Below are 13,293 nucleotides of genomic sequence, written 5' to 3' on the forward strand. Positions count from 1 at the left end.
TCATCAATATTAACTGAAATAGATAATTAGATAATTTTAGATTATAACATCCGTTATACATAAAACGTGCATGCGAAAACGTATTCTGCGCTTGCGCACACGCATATGCACAGTGGTAAAAGGTCTTACGTGCACGCGTAAACGCCTGTGCGCATGTGTCAACGCGGTGCATGCGCAGAAAGTTTTTAGCTTTGAGGTTCGGATTATAGATCATTCCGGATTATGGGTGTCCGAATTAACGACTTTTGACTGTATTATACAATTCAAAAGCTATTTTTGACATCCTCTAATGCAGGAGTTCCCAACCATTTTTACCCTAAGAATTTTACATTCTAGACTGTTGGATGGCAAGCACCATTTACTTTTTCAAGTTGAATTTATGGTTGGATAATGCATGCACATAAAAAGAAAAGAGATCGGTTGCATTTCTCTTTGTACTGGTATCTGTGTTGGATACAATTTTATATTTCATTGAAAACTAAAACATGTTTGTTGTGATCGCACAGCGTCAGGCACAGAAATGATCAGCAGGTGCCATGGTGCCCGCGGGTATAGGTTTGTAACGTCTGATCTTTGATAATTAATTTCACCCCATTTACAACATTAGCTGATTTAATAGTGTCTTTGTTTTCAACAATCATAGATACTGTTGTCTCAGCATATGGTGGTTTGTACTGGCATCTGTGTTGGATGCAATTTTATATTTCATTGAAAACTAAAACATTTTTATTGCGATCACACAGCGTCAGGCAGACAAATGATAAGCAGGTGCCATGGTGCCTGCAGGCATAGGTTTGGGAATGCTTGCTCTAACGTCTGATCTTTGTTTGATAATTAATTTCGCTCCCATTTACAACATTAGCTGATTTAATAGTGCCTTTGTTTTCAACATTCATAGATACTGTTGTACTCAGCATATGGTGTTCAATAGCCAAATCCTGGATACACATTAGGATTTGATGAATAAGCGAAATCGAATGATCAGCCAGAGCATTTCATAAGTGAAATAAATGCTTATTTTGGTCTTAAAAGAAACAGTATATTTATTTTTACATTTTCCAGTCTTGTTTGCAACATGTTACTTATTTTTTACATAAAAATATAACAAACTTTTAAGAAATAAAGCTTATGCAACGCTTATCAAGGAACACTCCATGTAACGATGTTTTTAGCTCGACTCGCTGCTACACACAGAATCTTAATAACTATTCAAAACATTACATTATGTTGCCACTTAAGAAATCTTAATAATTATATAGAAACATTAAATTATGTTCCACTACACACATGCCATTTTCATTCTTTTAAACAATCTATGTTTTTTTTTTTTTTTTTTCTCTTTTCCAGCTCAAAGTTGATTTTTACTATTTCTTGCATTGCTTGAGTATTCTCATTAACTTTCCTGTTAATGAATTTACAAAACATTATGCAAAAAAAGACGACATTTTTTAAAAAATTTATTAAAAATTTAGAGTTAATTGCAGGTTGTGTACTGAATAGAAGTAACAGGTATACTGATGCTCATGGGCATTCATATTATTGTCTTGAAGGAGATAAACAAGTGTAGTGTGTGTAGTTGTGACCCGTCGTAGTGTGCACAATTGCGACTCGTGGAATACAAACTTGTAAAATCAATTGTATTCCAAACAAATGTCATATAGTAGGTGATATGTTTTTCACTTCCAAATAAAGACATATAGTTAGATATATTTTAATGTAGATGCATATTGTGAGGTACCACTGTATATTTAAAAGAGATGCAGTTAAAATTTGAGCCACTTGAAACTAAATAATATATAATTTGGTGATTTTTTAGTACTGTGTTTTCTTAAGCAAGTGTGTTTATCTAACCATACTCCTATCCTTCGGATTTACGTCCTCATGACTGCTTTTTTTCCCCCCTAAACTAAACCATTCTCTCATAGGAAAGCATTTTTCATGCTATTGAAGATATTCAAACAGCTGTGGCATCCACTTTTTATCATTCCAAGAATGGACCTCTATGGTCTTCCATTACTCTTATTCATGTCACTGTTTGTGTTAAAACAACGTGATTATATTTTAAACACTATACATTAGCATAAGTTATACAACTTTTCTGTTTTTTAAAATACCTTCCCGTTTATTTGTCACACTGTGTATTAATTAACCTGCGGTAAAATTTCTGCATAATCTGTATTTTATTTTCCTTTGCCTTTAAATTAAGGAAATGATTCATCTGTGTTTATCATCTTTTTCATTGTGTTTTAAACATAAGCCATTAATTACCTTATGTTTAGTTTTAGATGTAGAAGATTAGTAAAATTATTTTAATAATTTTTACTACTGTACTGTCTGAATAAAGATATTTAGAGTATTCATTGCATATTTCTGCTAAATTTGAAGGAATAATAATGTACAGTACAAAGTCCGATATCCATATGTCTATCCAGAATGATCTAAAATATGAACTTCAAAGCCACAAACATTTTTTTTTTTTTTTGCTATGCTTAACACATGCGCATTTGATTTTTCCTTCCATAGTAAAATGTGTAGATTTTCACTTCAGCACTAAATAAAATACCTCGTCATGGAAAAACAATCATGTAAGCATAAATTTGTGAGATTAATAATTTGGCTCAGCATACATCTCAAACCGAAACATTCACCTATTTTATATCCCTGATGCTGAACTGGCGAGTCATTATTATATTTTGCTTTCATCACTGCATGTTTATTAATACATGATAGCTTCAATAATACCTCATGCTGTGATGTCTAAATTTTTTTTATATTAGTTACTGAAAAACAAGAGTACAGTAACCTTTTATGCTAACATTACGCTTAGCGATGATTATAGATTTTTAAATGCTCTAAGATATGTTTGACGAGGAAAAATTCAACAAAAATTTCTTTTCATGTGCTAAAAATATATTTAGTTAATGAAACTCATAGGCCAAAAGATTACATTTAGTGCTATTTTAATTAAGAATAATTGATATGTTATTCACCATAAACCCAGAAGGGGTAGCAGTATTTAAGGAAGACAAACTTTTTGGTATTTGGGGAAGCACCGAGTGCCAAAATTAAGGAATGAGAAGTTTTTAATAATGCAAAATCGGAAATATAAATTGGGAAAACATGCACAACCTCTAGCGTTTAAAGGAGTAACGATTTTCCCCATTATATATCGTGCAAATAAAAGAGCAGAATGAATTAAGCGTTAATGAATGATTAGTTTTCAAATCATTTAATACCCAAGGATCAGCAACATTTGAATTCAGTTGGTTTACACATGTTGACTTGAAAATAGTCCTGATTGTAGACAACTGTTCGGCTCATACTTCACTTAAAGTTTTAGTGAAAGATAACGTATTTGTTGTTTGTCTTCTGAATTAATAACGTATCCGTATTAGTCTTCTCTCCAAATTGTACGTCTGTCATTCAGCCTGTGGATATCGGAATAGTTCATAATGGCAAGACTATTCAAGAATTAAAAAAATATTTTAGCATAACATCTGCTGTGTGGAGCATCGCAAGATCATGGAAGAATGTGTCTCCAGATATGTTAAAAAAATGCTTGGCATAATTCATGGCCAGCTACCGTACACTGACTACCAATAAGTATTTGGACACCTATGCAAATGACAATATGTGCAGTCCTAAGGTACATCACGGACTCCGCCGGTATATATCGTGTAGGAAACAGCATCGGCTTTAGTCGCATGCAAGATGCCTTGCAGTTCGGAGCTCTCTGATTTCGAGAAAGGTATAATTATCGGGTATAAAAAATGTGGCCGATCATTAAGGGACATATCTAGCGATCTGAAATACCCAAAATCGACAGTGGCCTATGTGATTAAGAAGTGGAAGGTGAGCGGTGATTGTCGGAATGTGCCCCGAGTCGGCAGACCAACGAAACTGGGAGATAGAGACCGACGAGTGCTGTCCAGAGAAATTTAGAAGAACCGCACCCAACCGATGGCCCTCATCCGCGAGAAGTTTCAACAGGCATCCGGGAGTATTGTTTCAATGAATACCATCCGTAAAGGTGCGTTCAGACGTGGGCGTAAAGCGCATAGAGGCATAGTCATAACGGCATAAAATACGGGAGACCCGTTCACACCTGCGAGAACGAGGTGTAAGCCATGGCCAATGAGAGAAGCTAAATTTGCGCATGTGTGGAATGTCTACAACTTTCCCGCGCTGTTCTCCCGCTCGATTGATTTCCCGCATTCGCTCTGCTTGGTTTTTTCGTTGTGTCATGGCTTTTTCAGCTCGCCACAAAGTTTTGCTGGCTCAACAGAATGATATTTTATCTGCCCTTCTCATTAGCCAAGAGGCAACAGAACAAGGTAAAAAAAGAAAAATAACGAAATGGTCTAGAGATATTTTTTTGAAAGACCAATACTTGGTTGGCACATATCTTTCTGTACAAAGTAGTATGGAATATTTCTGCATTGTACTCTATACTATAAACATGCACATGCATATTTATGTACTAAATAAAACCTTCTTCAATTTTTATATATAATTTCTCTTAGGAGAAATACGATATTCTAAATATGTCTAATTTTAAAACAAACCTTGAGGATAACTAACAGATAACCTGTATATAATATTTTTCTATTTTGCAGGTGTGAAAGCAGTTAAGCTAAAAACAGTACTTACCATACATTATAATTATTTTATTTATTTTTTTTTTTTTTTAATTTTCAATCAAAAGGAACATGTTTCTGTAACAGCGAAGCATGTGTGCTTAGCACTCCTTATTCACTGTCCCTGTCGATCACTATAGTAGTTTGCTGCACTACCAGTATCAATTATCACTAGTACTAGTATCCCACCACTGGTCACAATGACCAGCAAACACAACTAGTACAATACTAGGAAACGTTCACCCAACAATGTGTTTTATGTTCAATCATTAAATACATTTTGCTGTCTTGCCAGTAGTTTTATACATCTATTTTTAATAATTTGCATGTATAAGCCGCACCCCTGAATTTAATTTCAAGATATGCTGTCATTTCTATTTACGACCAAATCTCAAAAGTAATTTCACATTGACAAATTTTAGGTACCCAAGTCTTCAAATATATCAAAATTATAAACATTCATACCTTATCCAGGAATTTCTACCAGAGAAATAGCATGAATTTAATGATCAAAACTCCATTCAAATGATAGTAATAAAAAGTGGATAATAATAAAAAATACTATTCATTAAATTATAGTCCATATTATGTGTGCTATTTAGTTTCATTAAAAGTAAATTCCTTTCATGGAGAACGTAAATAAAAAACAGAACAGACAAAACTGCACTTCAACAGGAGACAAAACTGTCTAGACTATTGACTGCTGTTTTAAGGATATTTCACTACATTTTTTCTTTCTTGGAATTCATAAGAGCATTTTTCTCAAAAGATTAATCTTTTATTACTTATACAAAGGTTACACTATTGAATTGACTTTTGTGACTATTCTTAAATAAGTGAAAATAATTTTTTTTAAAGTAATATTTTTACTGTTAAAAAACCTGCAGATTTTTTATATTGATTTGATGTTTTAGTAAAATTAATTCATGAAGTTTGTTTTGAAAGAAAATCAGCATTTGAAGCAAATACGAATACAATATTTCCAGCTTTTTTAATAAATTTATTCTTAAATACAAAAATAATTAAACAGGAAAAATTTACAGTAATAATTTAAAAAAATTATAGACAGAAAGAAAGTAATAATAATAATTTACACAGAAAAAATAAAATTTTTGCAAGCATGCATTTTTTAAAGAATTTTCATAATAAAATGAAAAATATTGGAAGGGATCAATCATCTACAGGATAATACACAGCATGCATAATCCTGAGCTTAATTTTCGCTTTACGAGTTTCATCCATAATTTTCAATATAAATTGAAAAACTCATTAAAAAATGCATTAAAAACTCATTAAAAAATGCATGTCATCATCATAGATTTCTTGCGAGATCAACTCTGTATTTCATTCGGATATGATTACAACTCATTCGGATACGATATGTTCCACATTAAAAAAAACGTTGCCTTCGATGTGACAGCGAAATCGTCTAAGAAAGCCGCTTCATTTTAGCTTTGCTCTGATTGGTCGACGCTTATCCCAAACTCGGAGTCAAGTTGAAACCTTGGAACCTTGTGCCACGAGCCCTAAACCAGATTCTGTGACGTAGCAGTGACTGGTTGCCTTGGCAACAGAGCTCGGCTTTAACCACTTATGCCCTTTACGCCTTCGTCTGAACGGGGGCTAAGGAAGCACATCTGCTTGGTTTTCATGGTCGTGCTGCTGTCCATAAGCCTTTGATCACAAAGTCCAACTGCGCTGCTCGGTTAATGTGGTGCAAAGCACATCGAAATTGGACCGTAGATCAGTGGAAACGGGTTCTTTGGAGTGACGAATCAAGGTTCACCCTTTACCACTCAGATGGCAGGGTCTGGGTCTGGCGTCTACCTGGAGAACGTCTCCTGCCAGAATGCATTGTGCCAACAGTCAAGTTCGGTGGAGGTGGAATTATGGTCTGAGGGTGTTTCTCCTGGTATGGGCTGAGACCCTTGGTCCCCATTCATGGTAAGCTCAACTCCGATGCCTACTGCACTATTTTGGATGACAATGTGCTTCCTATGTTGTGGCAGTTTTACGGGTTGGACCCCTGTTACTTTCAGGACGACAATGCCAGTTGTTATGTTTCGATGTTAACCAAGGGTTTGTATGGTGCTAATGGAGTTCATCGAATGGATTGGCCTGCCCAGAGTCCAGACCTGAACCCTATCGAGGACCTCTGGGACGAGTTTCATCGCCGAATTCATGAGTGCACTATCTGTGCAAAATCGTTGAAGGAAGTTCTATGTCTTCTCCAAGCGAAGTGGAAGAAAATACCACTAGCTGTCATACAAAGACTTGTGGCAAGTATGCCCCGGAGGGTCCACGCTGTAGTTACCTCTCGTGGAGGCTGTACCAACTATTGATTTTGAATAAAGTTAGTTTTTCTTTTCTATCACAGGTGTCCAAATACTTATTGGTAGTGAGTGTATTTCATGGCGAGGATGATGAAGATGATAGCCGCGAATTTTAAGGTTTTTGGATATCACAAACTAAAGGTGAAATTTTCCAGTTAACGAATTTTGTAAAGAAATGTGGAGAAGCGGTAATGAATGAAGATGATATAACAGAAGTTTTTCATTGCAATGACAATGCCCCAATCATCAATCAATCAATGGATGGCGAAATCTGTAGTATGGTTTTAGATCCAGAAAATACTGCTTCCGATAGTGAAAGAAGTGACAGAGAGGTTATTGAAAACAAAAAGGTTTTGATTGACAAGTTAGTCATTATGATCGACACAGCAATTACAGGACTTGGAACAGTGGAACTTTGTAACTAAACAAGAAATTATGTCTGTTTATAGAATTAAAGAGAAACTATTAATACAAAAAACGAAGCAACTTAACTTACATTGAAAGAAATTTTTAATAAAGTAAACAAATATTAAGTTTTTTTTTTTTTTTTTTTTTTTTTTGTAAATTTTGATACGCTCTAGATCATAATTGCTCTTTATTTCATAAATTACGGTTTCATATTTTTAATTTTATAATTTCTGCATGACATCTTACCAGATTTAAACTGATGATCTATAATCTGGAAAAATCGATAATCCGGAATCGCCTAAGTCCCGACGAGTCCGAATTAAAGATTTTTGACTGTATTTACTGTTTCACCAGTACATTATAATGTGTTGAGTATTCCATGAACATGCAAATTTCATATATTTTTTAAGGTACAAAGATATGTTTCCTGATTAAATTAATAAATATTTGCTTTTATTTTATATGGGTCATCAGAATAACAATTAGCTTTATTTTGTAAGATCATATTATTACTTTTTAAAGATATTTTGAGTTTTGGTTTCTATTTATGAATCATATTTCATATAGAAATATTTTGTGTACACAGTATTGCCATTACTTCTGTCAGTACTTTCATTGCATGTAACTACCAAATAAAACTATGCAAACCCATTAATATAAATTCTGAAAAAGCAAAAAATGCTACGGAATGAACATGCTAGTATTTGAAATGATCACCATGTGTGGCAATACCATGGTGAAGACATTGATGCCACTCATGAATAGCTGCACAAATCATGTCTCGCCTGGTTTTTGCTTTGTGTGGAGGAGTGCTGTCCTGCTGAAAAATCCATGATTTTCATTCAAACAGCTTCAAATTGATAAATGGTATTGCCTTTTCCAGCATTATCTGATAGGCAGCTGCAGAAGTCGTTACTTTGCCTAATGCACTTTCGATGCTCCCCCACAAGAAAACTGTCTGCCATACTATGCCGGAAATGAAGGCGTGCCCTCCCTGCACATATGGAACTTTCTCTTTTCCTTGCTTTTGAGTACTGTGCATACACACAAACACATGATCGTTTTGCTTGTTAAATGACTTCCACAGTGAATATTTTTTCACCTGTGAATGGGATGTTGCAATATTGCCTCTCTTTATATGTCGCTAATAAAGCCTAGTATGTATCTCAGTGTATCTCCTTTATTTTTCAGTTAGTAAATGCCATATTTACCTTTTGTATGCACCAACATGTAAAAATCATCCTTCGGAATATGGGACATAGCCTGTGGAGATACATCTATTTCTCAAGACAAAATTGTTTGTTTATGCAAAGGATTGCATCGAATTCTTGCACGAATAGCATTCACAGTTTTTTTTTTTTTTCCTACTTACGCACTTAGGATGGCCTGAACTGACACGATCACATTTACAGCAATTTATTTAAATCATGTTATTGTCTGAAACACAAATTGTTCATTGATACTGTGAGGTTTCAGCTTAGAAACAAATTTCTTAGCTCGCTTTCTGCAGCAAAATAATTCCAATACAGCAGTATGATTTTCATATGCTCCCCACTCCATCTTTCACTGCTGCCTGCTATTGGCATGACCTTATTGACCATGACATACAGTATTGGCATGCTTCTTCATTTGCAGTTACCATACTACAACGCTTTTAGATTTTACTGAAAGAACATATGGCAGCACTGTGTATATGTTTGTTGTGTTCTTATTGGTCAATCGAATTCATGTCTTTATTCTAGTCAGCTGAAGGTTTGGAAGTTGTTTGGGAAGGGAGTCAACATGCTAATAAGGATTTTAAAACTGTCCCTCAAACTGAAGATGAAAAGATGGAAGAAGCACAAAATGATGAAGTTCTTTTTAATGATCTTCAACGAGAATGCGAATTTTTTGGAAAAATGGCTGCTAAGTGAGTGATATTTGTTTTGTCATATATGTAAATGAATAAATACAAAGCCAAAAAAAAAAAAAAAATTTTTTTTTTTTTTTCAAAATCTAATCCAGTTGCCTGCTGATAGCAGCAACAAGTGGTGGTAATAATGCAAAATAAAAAAAAAAAATGCATTTAAAATTTATCCCATATTCAGTTTGGAATAAAACACGTGCAAAAACAAAACGAAAAAAAAAGGGGGGGTGGAGCCCAGTGGCAAACTGCAAGAAATAGAGGCAGATACACTAAAACAGAAAATGAAATTTACATTCTTTGTTTCATCATCGGGGGGGGGGGGGTGAAAGAAGTAAATGAATGAAAATTATTATAAAAATTGTTTTCACTACCAAAAACTGCTGTTTTTTGTGATAAAGCTATATCTAAGCTATCATGGCAGTATTGTTTTCATGTTCTTAACACAGTTGGATTAGGCATTCATGTCAAAATTGTAGCATTGATTTTAATTTAGATTAACTGTCAAATAGCTTCCTGTCCCTTTTATTAACAAAATGGGCATACTCATAAAGTCTCAAGAGAGCCTGCTTGAGTGAGTTCTAGATTCTGTAACATTTGATGTCTGATTGTTTTCTGCTTTTATTCTCTTTTAGGTTACCTTTAATTTATGATATTTTTTCTAAATTTCTTTTTAGCATTTTTAAAGTTTACTAGAAACAGCCCTTACTACATTACAATTTTAGTTTTTTAATTTATTTATTCATTACAAATTTTTACTTAAATACAAATTTTTACTTAATAAAAAATTATTGTTTTGGTGTTGAACACAACTTATTCCATTTGTTGAATCAAACACTAGAAATTTTTCATTGAACTGAAGTGAATTTATCCTTCACTTGAACTCAAATTAGTGATAATTTTATCATGATTATAGAGGTAGTTTGATGTTTTTTACTTTTTCAAATAGTCTGTTTTTCTTTTACAATTCTATGTTACAATATAGGTTTAAAAAATTTGGTTTCATTCCGTTGGGGGGGGGCGGTTAAAGACATACTTCTTTTTATTTGGCCACCAATTGTTACCAAGTATAAAATTATAAAATAATAATAGTATTTTTGTAAGTAATAAGTTTTTATGTAATAAGTATTTTTTATTTCATAATTCTTAAAGTAAATTTTTCTTTTTAATTTTTTAATCTAGAGTATTCTACACATCAATGAAAAATAACAAAATGAAACAAAGTTTAATCTAAACAGGTGGCATAAAATTACAAATATCATTCGATATTGTAGAAAAAATTTCAGTTTTTGTATATAATCGACACTACATAAATTCTATGAAATATGACTGTAATGGTGGCAAGCAGTGTCCTGCTGAAATTTGTTTCTCCATTTAGCACTGCGCCACAGTCACTCTACAGTTTGGTGACAGCATCCAACCAGATGGGGTTTACAAAATTATAGCTGTGATTCGCCGTGAAAAGTTCAGCATTTCTTAATTCCTCTTTTTTTTATATCCGTTTTAGCAGTCTGAAAATATTATACTGCTATCTGCGATGCTTTCGTGGATGGCAGTCATCAATGTTGTAGCACAGTGACTGGGAACGGCAACCAGAAAACATTACTTGCTTCTGGCATAAACCTCCAAATACCCATTGTTCTGGAAGAACACATGCAGTGTTGTTTTTTCTTTTTGTGAAAAGACTTTTGTCTATTTCTGCGATTTTTGCTTGCTGCACCATTTTTTTTTTCTTTTACGAGACATTAAGCTATTTGCACATATCTCCCTCATGTAATTATTCCAGTTTACTATCATACTGTAAATGATTTCTAACTGAAGTGGTAAAATTCATTCGATATCAATTCTTGATACCACAGATAGGTAAAACGAATGGCACTGAGGAAAGAAAGACAAAAGCCTTCAAACCATGTTTTGGTTCTCAATCCTTTTTTGTTTCACAGCAAGAACGTATGTAACAATGCCATATAGGAGCTTTGTTTGAGTCAAAAATGAACTTCATCGAATGATTTTGAGAACAAAGTCAATTGTTGTGAATTACTCCTTTGTCCTAAAGAAATCTTAATAGCAGCCTCTTCATCATTAACTTCCAAAAAATTTTAGAAAGTGATGGTATTTCAAACAAAAACTGGAAATCTCAAGCCACAATATTTGGCATGTTAAAGCATTGTTTTCTTCTAATTTTTTCTTGAATTTTAACTAATGCCGATCTAGCGGAATAGTACCGAATTTTTTTTTATATTTTATTTATTATTTAGCTTATTAAAGTATTTTACTCAAATAGACATCTAGATAACTTAGAATACTTCAAATTTATTCCATCAATTAATCACATTAATTTTTGTTCCTTGAGGAGGATATATTAAAAAAAAAACTTATATAAACATAAACTAAAGGCTTCAATTTAATAGCTAGTCGCACTGTGTAGCCATGCCATAGCTAACTTCCATTTTTCACCTACCTTATATTTAACGTTCTCTTAAATCCTGGCAACTGCAAACAAACATGCTTGCCCTTGGAATTAAGAAAACTCCCGTTCATGGTTGTTACCAAGGTCGATGCATTAAGTAAGTTTATCATAGCTTTTAAAAATTATTCTGGCCTAATTTATTATTTTAAATATGCTGGTTTCATTTAATTGAATATTTTTGTAGATTTTTTTAATATAGGGTATTTCCCTATTTGTTTACATTTTCATTTACATGTTTTATTTACACATTGTTACATGCTTTGGTCCCATTATTGACTAATATATGCATATTGTTCTAATGGTTTTTTACATTTTTAAATAATGTTTTTTCTTTTTATATAAATGTTTCAAATAATTTTTAGATTGATTTTCATTATCTAGGGGAATTCTTGACATTCATATGAGTTAGCTAAATTTAGGGAATTGAAAATTTCATTATAGAAATTTTTAAATTTCATATGCATGGCTAGGACAAAGCACGATGTCTGAGCAGTTGGGAAGAGGATAAAATAAGCTAATTCCTATTAAAGCGTCGCCATTATTTTGCTATGTTTTCAGTAATTTCCTTTTAATTTGCGTTTGTATTTTTGCATCTCAATTTCATTTGCTTTTCCACAACTATTAGCTAGTGCTTGTAAGGCAATTTTCTTCCATCTGTCCTTTTACATTTTTCTTTTACAATATTTGAAAATTCTTTTCAAAAGTACTTTTTATTTTAACTTTTGGTTTCTATAAGATTATTTTTTAACTTTTACTTTTTTCGTTTTCCTATTATGACTGTGTAGATTTGAATTTATGTAGCCTTCAAATTGTAAATCTTAAATTTTTACTTTATTGGAATTGTTGTAAGAGTAATGCCATTTCATTTGATTTTATATATATTAAAATTTGATTTTTATTAATTCATAATTTACATTGCAACTTATTGCAGTCATTGACCTAAACATTACAACTTTTTCCATTTGTTGAAATGAATTAATAATACTTCACTTGAACTCAAATTATTGATCTTTTAGGATAATCCAAGTAATTTCATATTTTTTCTGCATTTTTTATGTTGCAGTGAAGTTTTTTCTAATTGTTTTTATTCAATTCGTTGTTTATCTGTCATTACATGACACATTTCAGTCTTGCCACTGTAGAGGCATACATATTTTTTATTTCAAAACTTCTGTTGCTTTTGTTGATTTTAAGAATTTACTCATGTATTATATATATTTTTTGTTTTGTATTTTTGGATCAAATTTTCAATTATTTTTGTTTTTGCATATCTTAGATTGTTTCTGTTTTGCATGTTTTTGGACTCGTTCATTTATATCCCCCCCCAAAAAAATCTGATTTTGTGGATTTTTTGCTTGTCTGTGATATACGCTGTTATTTTTTTAATCCAACTTGTGTGATTTCAAGATTTGCATATAGTTTGTTATTTCTTATTTTAGATTAAAAACTGTATATATATGTTCGTTTAATATTTGTGCAAATTTTGTTTTGGGACTCGCTCTGCTCAAAATATTTTCACAAACTTATCTATATGTATTTTTT

At 32.6% G+C, this 13,293-nt stretch overlaps 1 protein-coding gene across 2 annotated transcripts in view; it reads left to right on the forward strand.

Moving 5' to 3' along the window:
- Positions 1 to 13,293, forward strand: part of LOC118198978 (peroxisomal targeting signal 1 receptor-like) — a 159,956-nt gene that overhangs the window by 104,088 nt on the left and 42,575 nt on the right. For both annotated transcript variants that reach the window (XM_085827671.1, XM_085827670.1), the window contains exon 8: positions 9,121 to 9,287. In XM_085827671.1, coding sequence (XP_085683797.1) covers positions 9,121 to 9,287 — 167 coding nt within the window. The remainder of the gene's footprint in view (positions 1 to 9,120; positions 9,288 to 13,293) is intronic.

This window comes from Stegodyphus dumicola, chromosome 12 (genome assembly GCF_044657685.1).
Source record: "Stegodyphus dumicola isolate Sdum_Otavi_A_Nest chromosome 12, ASM4465768v1".
Taxonomy (NCBI): Eukaryota; Metazoa; Arthropoda; class Arachnida; order Araneae; family Eresidae; genus Stegodyphus; species Stegodyphus dumicola.